The sequence below is a fragment of the Pan paniscus genome, chromosome 23 (assembly GCF_029289425.2).
Source record: "Pan paniscus chromosome 23, NHGRI_mPanPan1-v2.0_pri, whole genome shotgun sequence".
Classification (NCBI taxonomy): domain Eukaryota; kingdom Metazoa; phylum Chordata; class Mammalia; order Primates; family Hominidae; genus Pan; species Pan paniscus.
The window spans coordinates 53,942,082-53,962,468 of NC_085927.1; the positions used below are offsets into that span (position 1 = coordinate 53,942,082).

Consider the following 20,387-nt stretch of genomic DNA (forward strand, 5'->3'; position numbering starts at 1 on the left):
CACAGATACATTGTTACTAAGTAAGGCCCTGCACCAGAACGGATACATTGTACATTGTAATTAAAGCCCTGCACCAACACGGACACATCGTTACTAACTAAGGCCCTGCACCAACACAGATACATTGTTACCAAGGCCCTGTACCAACACACATACATTGTTACTAAGGCCCTGAACCAACACAGATACATTGTTACTAACTAAGGCCCTGCACCAACACAGATACATTGTTACTAACTAAGGCCCTGCACCAACACAGATACATTGTTACTAAGTAAGGCCCTGCACCAACACAGATACATTGTTACTAAGGCCCTGCACCAACACAGATACATTGTTACTAGCTAAGGCCCTGCACCAACACAGATACATTGTTACTAACTAAGACCGTGCACCAACACAGATACATTGTTACTAAGTAAGGCCCTGCACCAACACAGATACATTGTTACTAGCTAAGGCCCTGCACCAACACAGATACATTGTTACTAAGGCCCTGCACCAACACAGATACATTGTTACTAAGGCCCTGCACCAACACAGATACATTGTTACTAAGTAAGGCCCTGCACCAACACAGATACATTGTTACTAAGTAAGGCCCTGCACCAACACAGATACATTGTTACTAAGTAAGGCCCTGCACCAGAACGGATACATTGTACATTGTAATTAAAGCCCTGCACCAACACGGACACATCGTTACTAACTAAGGCCCTGCACCAACACAGATACATTGTTACCAAGGCCCTGTACCAACACACATACTTTGTTACTAAGGCCCTGCACCAACACAGATACATTGTTACTAACTAAGGCCCTGCACCAACACAGATACATTGTTACTAACTAAGGCCCTGCACCAACACAGATACATTGTTACTAAGGCCCTGCACCAACACAGATACATTGTTACTAGCTAAGGCCCTGCACCAACACAGATACATTGTTACTAACTAAGACCCTGCACCAACACAGATACATTGTTACTAAGTAAGGCCCTGCACCAACACAGATACATTGTTAGTAGCTAAGGCCCTGCACCAACACAGATACATTGTTACTAAGGCCCTGCACCAACACAGATACATTGTTACTAAGGCCCTGCACCAACACAGATACATTGTTACTAAGTAAGGCCCTGCACCAACACAGATACATTGTTACTAAGTAAGGCCCTGCACCAACACAGATACATTGTTACTAAGTAAGGCCCTGCACCAGAACGGATACATTGTACATTGTAATTAAAGCCCTGCACCAACACGGACACATCGTTACTAACTAAGGCCCTGCACCAACACAGATACATTGTTACCAAGGCCCTGTACCAACACACATACTTTGTTACTAAGGCCCTGCACCAACACAGATACATTGTTACTAACTAAGGCCCTGCACCAACACAGATACATTGTTACTAAGTAAGGCCCTGCACCAACACAGATACATTGTTACTAAGGCCCTGCACCAACACAGATACATTGTTACTAGCTAAGGCCCTGTACCAACACAGATACATTGTTACTAAGTAAGGCCCTGCACCAACACAGATACATTGTTACTAACTAAGGCCCTGCACCAACACAGATACATTGTTACTAAGTAAGGCCCTGCCCCAACACAGATACATTGTTACTAAGTAAGGCCCTGCCCCAACACAGATACATTGTTACTAAGGCCCTGCACCAACACAGATACATTGTTACTAGCTAAGGCCCTGCACCAACACAGATACATTGTTACTAACTAAGGCCCTGCACCAACACAGATACATTGTTACTAAGGCCCTGCACCAACACAGATACATTGTTACTAGCTAAGGCCCTGCACCAACACAGATACATTGTTACTAATTAAGGCCCTACACCAGAACGGATACATTGTACATTGTTACTAAAGCCCTGCACCAACACGAACACATCGTTACTAACTAAGGCCCTGCACCAACACAGATACATTGTTACTAAGTAAGGCCCTGCACCAACACGGATACATCCCATTACTAACTACGGAGGTGCTTTATTCAGATATCCTCAGTGTCACCTGCTCTCCTTTGGCCGTCTCAGGGTTCCTCCCAGGACACCACATTGCATTCAGTCCTGAGGCTTCTCTGGGCTCTGACAGTTTCTCAGACTTTCCTTGTTTCTATTGACCTTGACAGTTTTGAGGAGTACTGCTCAGAGAGTTTGTAGACTGTCCCTCTGTTGGGGTTTGTCTGATGCTTTCTTCATGATTCGATCGGGTTGTCACTTTGGGGAGGAAGTCTGTGAGGTCAAGTGCCATTTTCATCGCATATCGGGGCACACCCATCTGCACACCTTCGCTATTGGCGTCAGTCGTCATCACCTGTGCAGGCGTGCTCACCCGGTTTCTCCACTGGATCCAGCTTTATTTTCCTTTCTATCAACCATCACAACCTGAAACTGTGGGCGTCCGTGTGTCTCTTGGAGTCTAGTAGAATGTAAGGCCCTCAAGGCAGAGGCCTCGTCTGTCCTGTTTGTCACCAGAGCCTGGTCCGCAGTGGTGCCTAGTAAGTTAGTCCACCCATTCACCACATCCTTACAGAGCTCTGGCGCCAGGCAGCAAGTGCTGGTGCTGCGGACAGAGCCACAGACAAGCCGGTCATAGCTTCTGGCCTCATAGACCTTGGAGTCTAACAGGGGAGAGCCTTTCAAAGATTTGCTCCCATTGCTAATGGGACAGGATGAGACAGGGTGCTGGGGGACTGAGAGCTGTGATGGGGGATGCTGCCTGGCGGGCTGGGGTGGTCTGAGCTCTGGAGGAGGGAGTGCTGCTCAGGCAGCGAGGGAGGGGTGGTATCTGGGTTAGGGGAAGTGGCGTGTGCAGAGGCCCCGTGGCGCAGATGAGCTTGGGCTATTTGAAGAACCCCAGCGAGGAGGCAGGGTGTTCGGGTGGCTGTGGCCGTGGCCCAGGGGCAAGAGGGAGATGGGGAGGAGTGGAACCGGTTAAGAAGAGGACAGAAGTAGGGTGAGAAGGCAAAGTCCAGGATCTGAGACAGGAGGATGGTGGCCTTCCTGCCTCCCTTCCTTCCTGCCTTCCCTGGAAAGGAGCACGCCTGGGGTGTGGTGAGTCCTGTTAGAGATGCTCACGGAACCCCCCTCCCCGCCCCGCCCCGTGGCAGGGGCATGGAGAGGCGGGCCCTGTGCTTAGGGGGTCCTGGGTTAGGGATGGCGCTGGAAGTTGCAGGAGGGCAGAAACCGGCCTCTGAAGAGAGTGGGGAGGGAGAAGGGGAGCTGTCCAGGGCCCTCAGGCATGCATCATGTAAGGGTCAGGGGAGTCAGGGAGGATCCCCCAAAGGAGGCTGTAGAGGGTGAAGGAGGAGAGCAGGAAGCCAGTGAGTGTGGGGGTCTGTGGGCCATGGGGGGTGGGGGAGGCAGCTCTTTGGGAACTGAGGGGGTTCAGGTGCAGCCCTGGGACTCCCAGGCCAGTGCTCTCCCTCCCCCTGCCAGCCACCTCGCAGAGAGAGCCCGGGGTGGAAGCAGGGTAGTTGGTGCTGTGCCCTGACCTTCAGAGGTGGCCTTGACAAGACCAGAATGCCACAGGGCCATGCACCTCTCCCTGCAAACCGCCCTTTAATTTATTTTTACCTCTGTTCCTTGTGGGCTTGTGTGTCAGTTTCGATATTTTTATGTTACTGGGAAAATAGAGTGTGCTTCACAGAAATTTGCCTTGTGGCCAATGTCGCAGGTTGCAGCTGTTTCAGAGTGACAGGGGACGGTATATTCTGGACTTGTGCCCTTTTGTTCATCTCTGAGAGGGGCCATAAACTCCCATTTCTGAGAGGTTACTGGGACCAATGAGATCATTGTATTAGTTTTCCTTGCACAGGAAAATCACACACTCTGTGCCATTGATTGAGTCCATTTTATTTTGTGGAATAGACGTGTCAGAAGCAGGATTGGCCAGGTGGAATTGTGTTTGGCGGGAGTCCTGTCTTTTGGTAGGTACTTTCATAATGGAAGCAATCTCCTTCTGAAGTGTATCACCCGGTGAACTGAATGGAAAATCTCTTGTGAAAAGGCTTAAGAGGAAGGCTGGCCTGGAAAAATGAAACTCACATCCACAGAGAGACTTGTACCTGAATGTTCATGTCAGTACCACTCACAGTACCTAGAAAGGGGTGATAACCGAAATAACCATCAACCAAGGGATGGAGAAACAAAATGTGGTCCCCCATGAGATGGAATATGATTCAGCGTAGGCACAAAAGAAGGACGGAAACATGCTATAACATGGATGAACCTTGAAAACATGCTCAGTGAAAGAAGCCACACACGAAAGGGCAGACATCATCGGCTCCTATTAATATGAAATGTCCAGAAAGCCAAATCCGTGGAGAGGGGAAGTAGATCGAATCACACACTTTCAAAGGATGAATTGTGTGGAGTGAGAATTCTATCTCAATAAGGGTGCATACAAAATGCAGCTGACAGTGGTCACACCAAGCCTGTCAGTAATGATGCATAACTTCCCTTTGCTGTCCTGGGTTAGGGTGGGTTGAGACTTAGGGTGACCAGGGAGGAATGGATATCTTGTAGGTCACCTTGACTGTCTTGGGGTGATGAGAGGGCAGTATTACCAATGCTTAATCATTTGCCCCCATACCAAGGTGAACACGAGATGCTCTGGTCCTAGTGGCTGCAGAGTTGTGCAGCCTCTGTCCCTGTGCTTGCTCTGGTCCTGGTGGCCACAGAGCTGTTCAGCCTCTGTCCCTCTGCTTGCTCTGGTTCTGGCGGCTGCAGTGCTGTGCAGCCTCTGTCTCTGTGCTTGCTCTGGTCCTGGTGGTGGCTGCAGAGCTGTGCAGCCTCTGTCTCTGTGCTTGCTCTGGTCCTGGTGGCCACAGAGCTGTACAGCCTCTGTCCCTCCGCTTGCTCTGGTTCTGGCGGCTGCAGTGCTGTGCAGCCCCTGTCTCTGTGCTTGCTCTGGACCTGGTGGTGGCCGCAGAGCTGTGCAGCCTCTGTCTCTGTGCTTGCTCTGGTCCTGGTGGCCACAGAGCTGTACAGCCTCTGTCCCTCCGCTTGCTCTGGTTCTGGCGGCTGCAGTGCTGTGCAGCCCCTGTCTCTGTGCTTGCCCTGTCCTTGTGGTGGCTGCAGAGCTGTGCAGCCTGGCCCCAGAGCTGTGCAGCCTCTGTCCCTGTACTTGCTCTGGTCCTGGTGGTGGCCGCAGAGCTGTGCAGTCTCTGTTTCTGCACTTTCCCTGGTCACTGCCTCATCGCCATGGCACTGGTGGACTGAGGCCATAATGCCTGCATCTCCCGCAGGTCCTCCTCGACTGGATTAATGACGTGCTGGTGGAGGAGAGGATCATTGTGAAGCAGCTGGAGGAAGACCTGTACGATGGCCAGGTGCTGCAGAAGCTCTTGGGTGAGTTCACAGCAGGGACAGCTCTGTCCCACCCCCATCTCCCTGCAGCGGCCCTGGGCTGGGCCGGGATTCTCTGCATAGTGACATCGGCCGCAGGTCCTAGGAAGACACTCAAAGCTGCAGTGTGCATCTCCCAGGTGGTGCCCAGGCCCTGGGCTGTGGCTTCAGGGTCCTCTCTCCCCTTGCCGTTTCTACAGAGCACCCAGCCATGGGGCAGCAGCAGGTTGGGGACAGCTTCCAAAACTGCCTGCGGCTCCCATCCTGTTGGGTCTCAGGCCCACTTTGTGTCCCTGCCACCCTCTTTTGACTTGAACTCCTTCGGTTCAGGATGGGAGGCAGCAGCAGGGAAGCGGGTCTGCAGCAATATTCTGTGAGTGAATGTGTCACCAAATACATGATAGCTCATGTTCCCTCACCAGGGGCGGGCTCTAGTGTCTGCATTTGCTGGGTGAGGGCAGTTTAGTGATCTTCCCGGGACTGACTGATGCATGGTTTGATGTGCAGACAAACCGGTTGTTTATTCATCAGATGTTGGATGAGTCCCGAGGGCTGGGTGCCAGGGATACAGTGATCTTTGAAACAGACGTGGTCCCTGTCCTCAGAACTTACAGTCTGTCTGAAAAGACAAATATTTTTGAATAGTTACAGTTACTGTTCAGATTGCTTGTGATGAGGGCCCTCGGAGATGCCGCAGGTTCTGAGTAGAGGACGCCGGCCTGGCCTGGGGGTGGGGCGGCCTTGCAGCTCATATGGAAGAACGAGCGAAGAGTTGCCAGGCGAAGAACAGAAGAGCAGAGTTCGCAGATGATGCATGAGAGGAATTCTTGGACTTGTAGTGGGTTCTCACGGTGCCTGGCACTGTCATGTCTCATTGTCACAATGGTCCTAGGGGGCAGTACTGCCATCGCCTTCAACAGGTGGAGGCGTTGGGGCCCACAGTCTCCTGGTGAACAGCCGGGCAGCCTGGCCCCAAGCATAGCTCTTGAGCCCGGCCGCGGGGCCTTTCTCTGACCTGTTTACGGAGCAGCCCCAGGTACAGGGCCTGGTTCAGGCGTTCCTGCGTGATCACAGCTGGTTCTCACAACAGCCCTGGGGGTCTGGCTGAATGAGCAGATGTCCCTGGTTGTCCCCACGACGCCTTTTGTTTGGATCTAGGAGTGAATCACACATGAATGTTTGTCTCTTCTTTTAGGCTTCTTTCATCTGGAACCGCCTTCCCTTTCCCTCTCTCCGTTCTGTTCTGTCTTTTATGACGTGTTGGAAGGGTCTGGGCCTCTTGTCTTGTAGAATATCCTCCCATCGGGATCTGTCTGTCTCCTCACGATGAGATCTGGGTCACATGTTTCAGCTGAGAGTGTGACTGCGCTGCCTGCTTGTCCTCCTGGGGGCATCGTATCAGGAGGAGCGCATGATGCCAGGCTGCCTGTCATTGGTGGTGCTAACAATTTGATCACTGGGTTAAGGCAGTGGCCTATGGGTTTCTCCATTGTAAAGGTGCTTCTTTCCTGTTAAAAAAAACCCACTTTTTTATTTGTTCTATTTTGGTAGAGTCAGGGTCTCACTCAGTTGCCCAGGCTGGGGTGTAGTGGGGTGAACATAGCTCACTGCACCCTCAAACTCCTGGGCTCCAGTGATCCTCACACCTTGGCCTCTAGAGTAGCTAGGACTACAGATGTGTACCACCACACTTGGCTGGTTTTTTTTTTCTTTTTTTGAAATGGAGTCTTGCTCTGTCACCCAGGCTGGAGTGCTGTGGTGCGATCTCAGCTCACTGCAACCTCCGACTCCCTAGTTCAAGTGATTCTCCTGCCTTAGCCTCCTGAGTAGCTGGGGTTACAGGCACATACCACCATGCCCAGGTAATTTTTGTTTTTTAGTAGAGATGGAGTTTCACCATGTTGGCCAGGATGGTCTTGATCTCCTGACCTCGTGATCCACCCACCTCAGCCTCCCAAAGTGCTGGGATTACAGGTGTCAGCCACTGTGCCTGGCCGGCTAATTGTTTTGTATTAAATTTTTAAATTTAATTTTTGTGTGTTAGAGACAGGGTCCTTGCTTTGTTGCCCAGGCTTGTTTTGAACTGGCCTGAAGCAATTCTCTCATGTTGGCCTCCCAAAGTGTTGGGACTACAGGTGTGAGCTACCATGCTCAGCCCTTCTTTCCTTTTTTAATACATGGTCTCTAGAGGGGCAGACTCTGGGACTGTGTGAACATCCTGTTCACCCATGATGTGCTCCCCATGATTTTATCATCCGCTGATTATCATTCTCTAAATTATGCTAAATATCATCTCTAAATATTATGCTGGAGGTTGCAAAATAGTGATTTCTGTATCTTTATCATGGCTTCCCCACTTATTAGCTGGCATTTTCTTCTGTAAATAAGTGCTTTTCTTCTCCTGTGTCCTTTAAAAAAAAAAATCCCCTAAAATATAATAACACATTCCCCTGGACTGATGAATTATTTTATGTTCAAAAGAGAATGATAATTAGATAGCAAAATCTGGGCCTTATGGGTGCTCGTGGCTCCTGGGGTGTCATTGCTTCTAGTCTCTTTAAGCCAAAAGAGGTAGCAAATATATAGTTTTTTAAAAATTGTGAGTTGACACTGCTACTTCTAATTCCAGTTCAATGCTACAAGTTTATCCCTTAACTGTCAGCATTCTGTATTCCAGTCTCCAGGGAGAACCTTGGTTCCAGAAATATATTTGCTATTTACTCTGATTGCATACAAAAATAGTGTCAGAATTACGATACCAATACCTCTATCAACTACAAACATGCTAGGTACAAGATTTCTTTGCCATGATTTTTTAAGTACAATATATCCACTAAGAGTATATAGTCAGAATTCTGTGTTCAGAACTTAACTGAATTATTTTCTTTTTGAGTGGTCATGTCATCCATTTAATGTATAAATAAATTAATTTGTTTCTCTCTGTATTTAGTTTTTGTGTATATGTTTACATTTAATTTTATTTAATATTACTTTTAAAAATGTAAAGCATTTACATGCTTCAAAAGTCAAAACTATGGAAATGACATACCTTGAAAGGTCTTAGCCAGGTGTGGTGGCTCAGCCTATCATCCCAGCACCTTGAGGGGCTGAGCCAGGAGGATCACTTGAGCCCAAGAGTTTGAGACCAGCCTGGGCAACATAGTGGGACCTCGTCTCTACAAATTACCAGTCGTGGTGATGTACACCATGCACCTGTATTCCCAGCTGCTCAGGAGGCTGAGGCAGGAGGATCACTTGAGCCTAGGAAGTTGAGGCTGCAGTGAGCCATGATTGTACCACTACATTCCAGCCTAGGCAACAGAGTGAGACCCTGTTGATCGAGAGAGAGAGAGAGAGAGAGAGAGACAGAGAGAGAGAGAGAGAGACAGAGAGAGAGAGAGAGGTCTCACTGCTTTCTCTCCCACGTATACACTCCCAGGTAACAATTTTCAATGGATTCTGATTTTATCCTTCTTATGTTTCTTTACAAAAATGTCCATACACACACCTACTCATTTCCCTTTTATTCCTTGCATAAAAGATGATGTATTTTGTACATTCTTTTACACACCCTGCTTGTTTCGCTTCATATGTTCTAGGAATCCTTGCATGTGGAGATCACCTTTCTTTTTCTTTATGGCTGCATTGTACTCCACTGTGTGGATATTCCTCAGTTTATTCACCCACTCTCCTATGTGGGGCATTTTTGTCATTTCTAATATTTTTCTATCACCAGTAATATTGTGGGAATATCCTCGTGCAGATGTTAAAGAAACTAGAATTGTTGACCTCAAGTGTAATAGGTTGCTTCCTTGAGCTGACCACTGTAGAGGAAGGAATTCTCAAATTCTGAGAGGCTTCACCTCTCTCACCTCTGGCCTTCCCAGGTCTGTTGTGCCTTGGTTGATCTTTTCTGTAGCCACTTTCTCTCTTCCCTGGACTGTTCGGTGTGCAGACATGATGTAATATTTCCATTAAAAAATGGCTCCCTTGCTCCTGCAACACTCCAATTTCTCTGCATCACTCAAATGTATTGACCATTAGATTTGGCACCGGATGGGTCATTGGTGGCCCAGATGAGAGCAGTTTTGGCGCAGTGGTGGGGGTAACATGCTGATCGGGGAGGGTCCAGGGGCAGAGAACTGTGCCTTTGAGGTACATAATTTTGAGAGGGAGAGAGAGGAAGGGAGTGAACCTGTGGTTGCTGCAGCTGCTTTTCTTTTCAAGACAGGGTCTCACTCCATTGGCTGGCCTGGAATGTGGGGGTATAATCATGGCTCACTGCAGCTTCCACTTCCTAGGCTCAGGTGATTCTCCCACCTTAGCCGCCCGAGTAGCTGGGAGTACAGGTGCATGCCACCATGCATGACTTATTTTTTGTATTTTTTGTAGATACGAGGCTTTGCCATGTTGCCCAGGCTGATCTTGAACTCCTGGGCTCAAGCAATCCACCCACCTCGGGCTCCCAAAGTGTGGGGTTTACAGGCATGCGCCACTGCGCCTGGCCAATACGAGGCTTTGCCATGTTGCCCAGGCTGGTCTTGAACTCCTAGGCTCAAACAATCCACCCACCTCGGGCTCCCAAAGTGTGGGGTTTATAGGCATGAGCCGCTGCGCCTGGCCATAGTAGCTCCTTTTCATGTCTGTCCACTGGGAACCATCCAAGCTGCCTGCTGAAGTTACGTGGATGGAGCCCCTGGCACAGTGCCTGGCACAGGTCTGTCATCAATAAGCAGGAGTTGTTATTGCTGTTGTTTTTTAAACAGACAAATAAATGCCAAGAGCAGAACTAAGGAGTATCTGGCTTCCTGCTGGGTACCCCATCCACCCCAAGTCCCCTGGGTGACTGGCACATGATAAATATTTGTTGATTAAGTCAATGAAAGAATTCCTGCAGTTTCATTACCTATGAAGATTGTGGGGTCCTCTTTTGGGACATGAAAGGGGGACAGATAGATGAGTATTGTTTGGATTTTTGGTCCTCAGTGCCATCCACAGACTCCAGAAGGGATCAGCTATTTGCTGAACAATCTTTCAGTTCTCATAGAGCCCTGATATGTTTTCAGGGTCCACAAATGCCTGTGACGGTGGCCTCAAGAACTCAGTGTCCCCTTGTAGGTGGGATAGCATACCTCTTAAAGGTCAGCATGAGATTCCACCCATGTCATCCCCAGCATTGGTGGGGTCAGCAGATCCTCTCTCTAGGGTTTCTTTTCTGCTCAACCTCCCTGCTTTGATGGACTGCACAGACAAGCCCCATCTTGGTGGAAGGGTCTCCCCATGGGCTGTCCTGGAGGGTCACTCCCACAGATATGCCCCATCCTGGTGGAAGGGTCTCCCCGGGGGCTGTCCTGGAGGGTCAGTCCCACAGACAAGCCCCATCCTGTGGGAGGTTCTCCCCGTGGGCCATCCTGGAGGGTCAGTCCCACAGACAAGCCCCATCCTGGTGGAAGGGTCTCCCCGTGGGCCGTCCTGGAGGGTCACTCCCACAGACAAGCCCCATCCTGGTGGAAGGGTCTCCCCATAGGCCATCCAGGAGGGTCACTCCCTCAGGGCAGGGCTGGTGACTGGGGTGGGATCATGTTTTTCTCCACTGTTGTGACAGAGGAGTATCTGCTGCAGGGGATATGTGGACTGCGGGGGGACTGCCACAAGGATGTGAGTGGGTAGGGGGTGGGGTGCTGTTCAGGAGAGAGAGACTAGGGGAGCCCCTGCCAGAGAAACTTGGCCCTGAAAACACAGGGGTGCAGCATCTGTAGCTGCCTCTGGACAGAGTTTGCACACTCTGCACAAATGGCTCTTACAGACCAGCTCTTGGAGGGAAACCTCCTAGGCTTGTGACAGGTGGTGGTGAGGGTTGGGGGATGAGGTGCTGGGGAGGCCATGTCCCATAACTCACTCTGAAGGACACAGTGATGCTTGGACCACATTGTTTGTCCTTATTCAGCTGGCCCTCAGAAAGTATATTTGGAGGGAAACATGTCTGTGTTTGTTTTGGTCACACATTCATTCATTCATCTGATGAATGAATGTTCACTGGCTTACATGTGTCGGGTGGCTCTTGGCTGTAGAGACACAGTGGGAAACAAGAGAGATGAGCCCCGCACCCTGCACCCGCCCACTCCCCCAGCACACATTCTAGCAGAGTGAAGAAAGAGAAGTATTATGGGGTGGAGTGGTTCAACCTGAAACATAGATGATGTTTTAAAGGAATGACAAGTGCTAGGAGGAAAGTAATAGAAGGTTATGGGGTACAGTGGCGGGTGGGGGTTGGGGAAGGCAATCCAGGGCAGCTCTTCTGGGGAGGCGACATCTGAGCACATGTCTGCACAGTGAGCTTGGGAAGGGCATTCTGGGCTGAGGCTCTAAAGCGAGAAAGAGCCTGTTGTGTTGGAGGAGCAGTGAAAAGAAGCGGAGGCGGGGCCGAGGTGGCAGAGAGGGAGGGAGAGAGCCAAGAGATGAGGCTGGGGCCAGATCTCATTCAGCCCTGCTAGACAACAGTCTATTCCAAGTGACAGGAAGCCATTGGAGGTTTTGGGTAGGGCTGTGACGTGGATTGGGTTAGAGTTTAAAAGGTCACTTAGGCTTCTGGGTGCAGGATGGATGGGGAGGAGAGTCAGGAGTTGGAACTGAGAGATCAGTCAGGACACCATTGCCATGGCCCAGGCATCTGATGAAGTAGCTCAGCCCCCAGAGTGGAAGGGCAGACCTGGGGAGGTACTGTGCAGTGAAACTGCCATAGGAATCAAGACTGATGGCCAGGTTTGTGGCTTGAGCAACTGGTAAATGGGAAGCCCTTGGGAGTAGGGTGGGAGGTCGGGAAGGCGGGGGTCTGTGTTGTACATGCTGGGGCTGAGATACCTGCCTTCTTGGAGGTGATGCTGAGCAGGTGAGCCTGGAGTCCAGGCTGCACTGTACCTGTGAACCCAGCAGCACTGAGCTGATGTTTAGCACCATGGGACTGCACGGCTTCACCCAAAGAGGGTGTTCCAAATTTTATTTGGCTGAATGCTGAATGCCCAAGAATTAACATCTATATTTGGCTAAGGTGAGAATCCCCATCTTAGAATGAGATCCCATGGTACAAGAATAAGTCTGAAATGTTCATCAAGATTGTGTCATAATTATCACAGTTTTATTATTAAAAACGTTAGTGGCCAAAGTTTTGATGTTTTGCATTGCAGTATCAGTACAGTCACACCCAGCACTGTTGGGTACCAGTTGCTCTTGAGGTCTTCAAACCAGACATTTGTGATGCTAGATGCTCACTTTCAACTCAGAAGGCTGGAGGAGCACATGGACCTTTGGCTGATGCTGTCTGAAGGGATACTCCTCATGTGAAGCTGCCCCTGGGCTGTCAGTTTTTCTCTCTCTGAGTGGCTGGTTATGGTAGAGACTTACCTCCTCTTTGATCTTGGTTGTGAAGATTTGGCTGTTGCTGGTGATGGCCCTCTGTTGAAGCAGTCCCCCCAATTGGTACTTTGCTCCCTACCTGAAGCAGATATTTTCTAATATTTTCAGAAGCAAACTTGAGTGTTTTGTTCACTTTCATTTTTTATTTCTGATTCTTTTGCCTGCACCTGTGGCTTCTCCCACCCAATGACTTGAAACAGTATGTCAGCAAGCCTTGTATCTGGCAGCCTGGCTGTGGAACTGGCCCTCAGAATCTCAGGACAGGCTCTGAATTTGCATCTGCGTCTCAGCCATGGTTGCCTGTAAACCATGCCAGTGCCTTCTATAGAGTAGAATTACAGGGGCATCTTTAAAGCCGCATCTTCCCCTCTCAAGGCACATCCTTTTGGTTCCCTCTTCAGTTAGTGCTAGCAAACACAGCACTTACTCCGGAGTTGCTGTGATTGTCCATGAGTCCTGCTATATCAGTTGTGTTATCCATAAAGTATAACATGAGGCTTCCTTTGGCTCAAGCAGCCTTTTTCTTGTGGAATAGCTGCTGTTCCATCTTGTTTGAATAATCACATAAGCACTTGAGAAGGCAATTCTAAAATCTCTTGAGTGTCAAGTGGTTTGACATATTAAAACCACTTTTTTTTTTTAACCGAAAAAAAGAACAATGGACTAGAATATTCAGATAGTAACAGAGCATCAGAATGTCTTGCCTCGTTTTGTGAATGTTGTTACACTGAAATGACATAATATACTGTTGATGTGATATTCTCTTGATGTGATACTACTGATGTGATCACCTGATCCTTGAGCTCTGGGATGCCAGGAATGACCCGATGTAGGCATTCAGCTCTTTGGCTTTCCAAAGGCAGAAGCCCAAACCAAATAGGAGATTTTAGCTGAATACCAAGGTCAAAGCCAACTTCTGTGCATCCATAGTAGAGAAGAGGTCTGAGGACTGGGTCTGGGCTGTCAGCCACTAGTGGTCAGGAAGAGGAAGTTCTGGCAAAGGTCAGTCACAAGGGAGGGGGAGCCAGAGGAGTGTTGCATTCAGGAAGGGTAAAGGAGGTGTTTCTAGGAGGTGAGAGGAGGAAAGAGAACAGACTTCTGGTTTGGCCATGTGGAAATTGCCCAGAGTGAACCAGCAGGACCCCTGAGGAGTCCCTCTTCTTTTTTTTTTTTTCTCTTGAGATAGTGTCTCACTCTGTTGCCCAGGCTGGAATGCAGTGGCATGATCACAGCTCACTGCAGCCTTGACCCCTAGGCTTGGATGATCTTCCCACCTCAGCTTCCCCGGGAAGCTGGGATCACAGATGCATACCACCATGCCCAGATAATTTTTGTATTTTCTGTAGTGCTAAGGTTTTGCCATGTTGCCCAGGCTAGTCTTGAACTGGGCTCAAACGATCCTCCCACCTTGGCCTCCCAAAGTGCAGGGATCACAGGGATGAGCCACTACACCCAGCCGAATCCCTCTTCTTGAGAGAAGATTCTGGAAGCAGCTGCCGGCTTCTCTGCCACATGCCAGGTTTCTGGGGGCGTAGCTCCCCTGTGTTTGCAGTGCAGCCCTCAAGGTAGACTGTATATGGCCAGAGTGAGGTGCCCGTGCTGTGGGAGCTCCTGGCTGTCGTCCTGCTGGTCACTCACGGGCACACCCTCTCCTTGTGAAGGTGAAGTTCTTCATCACATGTGTACTCAACCCCACATGTGGCCATCACTCAGGGTCACCTGCTACATGGGAGAATGCTCCCCAGTTTTCTCTCTTTCTGCGCTAGGAAGATAGGGGTCCTGGCCACAACAGAGCCCTGAGCTGCTCCTGCGGCCCCCGCCAGTGGGCACAGTGATGAGCTGCTGCTGTGGCCCCCGTCAGTGGGCACAGTGATGTCTGATGATGCAGGTGATCATGTGCCGTATTCTCTGTTGCACAGGAGTCACCCAAGACCCAGCCTAAGGCAGCACACAGGCATGGCCAGTCTCTTTGGTCTCTGTTGCCTGCTGTTTCCACCACCAAATTCATATTTTCAAGTCCTACATGCAGGGCCCACCCATGTGACCTCATTTTACCTTAACTGCCTCTTTAAATACAGGCACATTGCAAGGTATGAGAGCCTCGCCCACTAGGAGAGATGGGTAGCCTGGCAGCCTCCCACTGTCCCTGCTACCAGCCAGCCCTGCAGGTTGAACCTCGGAATGTGACTGTATTTATAGAGATAATAATAGGCTGGGTGCGATGGCTCACACCTGTAATCCCAGCACTTCCGGAGGCTGAGGTGGGCGGATCACTGGAGGTCAGGAATTCGAGACCAGCCTGATCAACATGGTGAAACCCTGCCTCTACTAAAAATACAAAAATTACCTGGGCGTGGTGGCACATGCCTGTAATCCCAGCTACTTGGGAGGCTGAGGCAGGAGAATCACTTGAACCTGGGAGGCGGAGGTTGCAGTGAGCTGAGATGGTGCCATTGCACTCCAGCCTGGATGACGAGAGTGAAACTCCATCTCAAAAAAATAAAAAAAATTAAAAGAGGTAATGAAGGTAAAATGAGGCCATACGAGTGGGTGGGCCCTAATTCAATATGTCTAGGGTTCCTATAAAAAGAGGAGATTAGGACACAGACATGCACAGAGGGAGACCGAGTAAGGACACAGGAAGGAGAGGGCAGCCATCTACAAGCCAGGAGAGGGGCCTCAGAAGGGTCTACCCTGCCGGTGCCTTGATCTTGGACTTCTGGCCTCCAGAGCTGTGACATAAATCTCCGTTGTTTAAGCCGCACGGTGTGTGGCATGCTTCATTGCAGCAGCCCAGACAAACGAATCCAGTGTCCTCCGCTCCTCTGCCGACTCCTCTTCCTCCACCCTGGGTGACGTGGCCATGTTCAGTCTGCGGGGCTGGATGGTGGCAGGTGCAACGGGGGCGCGTCAGGCTTCCCATCTCCCTGGTGGGCGAGGCTCTCAGACCACCCAGTTCTGTATGATCCTGTCTCTCTCCTTCCTTCTCCAAGCTGCCCTGCTCTGCCCTTTCCATGGTTGTTGAACACCTGTGGGACCTACTTGCTCTCTACTTCCAGGGCGCAAATTCAGACAGACAGCTGTGGATGACTCAGCGAGGAGCTGTTAGATCCAGATGGAGGGAAATCAGATGAATAAGCGGGAATCGTTTCCACTCCCCTGCAGGATGCGTTTTGTTGGGCTGCTTTGTTTTTTCTCTTGCAGTCATTGCCACCCAATCAGATGTTTTTTACGGGTGTTTATCTCCCCACTAGGGACCTCTGTTATCTGTGCTATATCCAGCACCTAGGACAGTGCCTGTCCCATAGTAGGTATTCAGTCCCTATCTGTCAGCCAACAAACGCATGATCGAAGGGGTATTCCGAGCCCAGCAGGCCTTGCTCTAGAATTTTATTATCCTGAAAGGGATGCCAAAGCTGTTTGTTTTCTAATTGAGGGAGGGAAGGCTGCTGGGGAGATAACACTGAAGACATGGGGTCCTCCAGCTAAAATGTTTTAAACAGAACTTTGTGCTGGGAACCACTTGCAAAAGAGAAACCCCATTTGTGACTGGCCTGGACTTGATTGCTTTCATGATGGCATGTCAATGCCGGCGTCACTGACAGCAGCTGTGTATTGAAGGCTCTGTGCTGAGTGCTTGCAGTCACCCTCCCAGTGAACCATCTCACGATGCTCTGTGATGTCGCTTTTGTTGTTTTGCAGAGTGGATCTATCAGTAAACACTGGAGTCTTATAATCGAAGACTAGCAGGGAAACTGGGGGTCCTTCCTGCCGTGTGGCCCTGCAGCGGGTGTGGGGCGGGGTGCTGGTGGCCGGCACCTGCCAGTACCTATTGCTAACAAAAGGGAAATTGAAGGAGGTGCAGGCTCAGCTGGAGCTCAGTCTCAGTAATTGAATCTTGACGAAATGTGACAGTTCTTGTCTGTGCTCCTCCGGATTGTTTCCTGTTCATTCTTGGTAATAAAATCATCGCCAGTTCTGTGAATATCTAATCTAACTTCCTATTGTGGTGGTAGAATGTTTAAGAAACAAGAATGGGAGCCTCAGGTGTGTGGAGAGGCAGAGGCAGCTTTTAAGACCTTTTTAAAAATTATCTTTATCAGTCCTCTCCCTTTTGGGACCCACAGGGACAGTCTTCTCACCTCCTGACTCCCACTCTCATTCTTCCCAGGTAACCTCCTTGCCTCTCAACTACATCTTATTATGTTTTTTCCATTTTGTATGCATAGAATGTTCCCGAGTATAACACCCACAGTTTTATCCTTAACTATTCTTCCCTTTTCAATCTGGCGTCATTCTCTAAGGAAGATTAGTGACCTGGAAGCTCAGAGTTCATGGTTCAGCATCTCAAGACACCCCCATGGCCACAGGGTAACCTGCCCCGCTTCGGGGACCTCCTTGAGGCTGGGGTCTTGGTGGTTCTGAGTTCCTCCAGCATATCTCTCTCCCCTTCCTTCCTTCCTTCCTCCCTTTCTCTCTCCCTCCCTCCCTCCCTCCCTCTCTCTCTCTCTTTCTTTCTTCTCTCTCTCTCTCTTTCTTTCTTCTCTCTCTCTCTCCTTCCTTCCTTCCTTTTTCTTTCTCTCTCTCTCTCTCTCACTCTCTCTTTCTGAGGCAGGGTCTCACTCAGGTTGCCCAGGCTTGGGTGCAATGGCGTGATCTTGGCTTACTGCAACCTCCACCTCCCAGGTTCAAGCCCTTCTCCTGCCTCAGCCTCCCGAGTAGCTGGGATTACATGTGTGTGCCACCACACCTGGCTAATTTTTATATTTTTAGTAGAGACGGGATTTCACCATGTTGGCCAGGCTGGTCTCGAACTCCTGGCTTGAAGTGATTCACCCACCTCGGCCTCTCAAACTGCTGGGATTACAGGCATGAGCCACTGCGCCTGGCCCTTCCAGCTTTTTCTGACCCTCTTCTCTTGTGCTTCTCATTGCAGAAAAACTGGCAGGGTGCAAGCTGAATGTGGCTGAGGTGACACAGTCCGAAATAGGGCAGAAACAGAAGCTGCAGACGGTGCTGGAAGCAGTACATGACCTGCTGCGGCCCCGCGGCTGGGCGCTCCGGTGGAGCGTGGACTGTGAGTTCCACGCCACAGGGGGAGAGACTGTCTGGAGGGAGCCCGTCCTCTCGACATTCGTCATCCACATTTGTCATCCACATTCATCATCATCCCATCTGGCCTTGCATCTTAAAATTGGGTTCATCTCCCTGCTCTGTAAGAGGTAGAACATTGCAGGGGAGAAGAACAGGAGAAGGGTTAGGGAGATCCTAGAAAAGGGACCTGGTCAGGCCACAATTCTCCATCCTCCCCATGCTGCAGAGGAGAGAGGCAATGTTTATGGATGGGTGGATCAGAGGGACTTTGAGAGAGAGAAGCAGCCTTGGGGGGTTCTTGTTGGAACTCAACCCCAAATACTGGTGGCAGCAACACCTAGTGGGCTGTTTGCCTATGACCCTGGCATTATGAGATGTGACATCACGGTATTTTCAGCCAAGACATGAACCCAGCAGGTGAAAGACTAAACCAGGAGAAGCTGGAAAGTTCTCCTCGGTCCTGCCCACTCCTTCCCCACCTCCTTCCCCTGGAAGCAGGGCTGTGAGGGTGTGGCTTCAGGGCTCTCTGTGCTGGGCCAGAGGTCTCCGTGCTTTGGTGAGCTGGGCTCTCAGTGGTAGGCAGGAGACCCTGGAGCCTGGCCTTGCACCCAGTTTCTTGGTATCGAGACCTTGGGCAGACCCAGGCTGTCTCGTGGGTGGCTGGGTCCGTGGGTGGGGAATCGGGTGCCTTGTAAACTGTAAAACCCTGCAGGAGAAGTGGTGATGTTGACCAAACCTGAGTCCGCATGCTGAGGAAGAGAGAGGACAGACTCAGGCAAGGCAGGGGCTAATGTCTAATGTCCCCAGAGTGGCCTCTGCTCTTGGCAGCCTACCCTTGTTGGGATGGTTCATTGCGGAGAGGGAGCCCTTTTTTAGTGCCAGAGATAATAACGCACATCCTTGTGATGGGTAAGTGGCCGTGACCTGCTTTCCATGATCTTTTCCCTTCTGTGCTAATTTTACTATCCTGTTCCTTTCCCTCATCACTGCCCAATTTATTGCTTTTAAAAACATTGTGCTTCTAAAAGTGGTTGCACAAGTCACCTTAGGCCAACAGGAAAGGAGACATTGAAGCTAGAAGTAAATTCACCAGGTTGCTCATCAGCTCTCTTGATTTGTCCACACTTTGCTCCATCCTTGTCTCGCTGGGGTCTCATTTAGATGCTGTGTCTCTGTTGCCTTCTGCACGTGGGCTCAGGTTCCTGTGTAACCTGATCTAAAGCGTCTCCCTTCCTCCTTCCTCCTGCAGCAATTCACGGGAAGAACCTGGTGGCCATCCTCCACCTGCTGGTCTCTCTGGCCATGCACTTCAGGGCCCCCATCCGCCTTCCTGAGCATGTAACGGTGCAGGTGGTGGTCGTGCGGGTGAGTATAACCGAGTGGTCGGCCTGCCCGTAACTCCGCCAGAGAGGCAACATCTTCCTCCTGCAGTTTTCCTGCCCTCCCCCTCCTTTTTTCCCCCCAGGAGGCTACCTTCTATTTTTCCCTTTTGACAAAATGTGTGTCTCACCCTGGCTCCGAGATAAATGATTGGAACGGGAACAATGGCATTGATTTGATGAGAGGCAGAAGCAGAGGCATGAGGGTGTTGAGGTTTAATTTTCCACATTTTTGAAAAGAACATTCATTTCTCTCCAAAGCCAACTGGTTGGAATTCAATCCCCTTGAATGTGCTTATTACTCATTGGAGGAGGTTGGCCCCGCGGGATGAAACAGACACCCAAATTAAAGCCGCTTTGCATTCGTCGGGGATTATTCATCATGCCCCATCATCTCTTTTTTTGGGTTCATTTCTCTTGATTCACTTGGAGAAATGGAACCAGAACCCAGGTCCTTCTAACAGAGGGTGAAGTAGAGTTACCTTTCTCTTGCTATTTCCCTTACATTTATTTTTTATTTTATTTTATGTTTTGCGAAAGGGTTTCACTCTGCTGCCCAGGCTGGACCACCATGGTGCAGTCATGGCTCACTGCAGCCTCAACCTCTTGGGCTCAAGCGGTCCTTCCACCTCAGCCTCCCAGGTAGCTAGGACTACAGGCACATGCCACCGTGCCTGGCTAATTTCAAATTTTTGTAGAGACAAGGTCTCGCTATGTTGCCCAAGCTGGTCTCGAAGTCCTGGGCTCAAGCGATCCTCCCATCTCAGCCTCCCAAAATGCTGTGATTATAGGTGGGAGCTGCCATGCCTGGCCTTATTTCCCTTACATTTAAGTGGACAGTCGCTGCCTAGGGTTCATGTGTGCAGTTTCCCTCAGTAAATGTGCAATGAGCGCCTACTATTCTCTAAGCACTCAGCATAGGCTGCTGAGCCACTAAAGGAGGAACACACGCCTGGCATCTGTGGGGGTGACCACTGCGGCCAGAGTTGAGGTCACGCTCGGAACCTTGGATGCTTCTGTGTTTATTTTACTGGAGACATCCGGCTCCACTTTCCTCTGGTTTTTAAACTTCTCAGTCCCGTGGTCTCTGTGGTCGGGGAGGACATGGCTCTCACTG

At 50.1% G+C, this 20,387-nt stretch overlaps 1 protein-coding gene across 8 annotated transcripts in view; it reads left to right on the forward strand.

Moving 5' to 3' along the window:
• PARVB (parvin beta) overlaps positions 1–20,387 on the forward strand; it is a 144,795-nt gene that overhangs the window by 88,749 nt on the left and 35,659 nt on the right. For 7 of the 8 annotated variants that reach the window (XM_034948616.3, XM_055105428.2, XM_055105429.2 and 4 more), the window contains 3 exons: positions 5,285–5,387; positions 17,734–17,874; positions 19,141–19,256. In XM_034948616.3, the coding sequence (XP_034804507.1) occupies positions 5,285–5,387; positions 17,734–17,874; positions 19,141–19,256 (360 nt within the window). The remainder of the gene's footprint in view (positions 1–5,284; positions 5,388–17,733; positions 17,875–19,140; positions 19,257–20,387) is intronic. The other variant, XM_034948618.3, reaches the window with a different exon arrangement.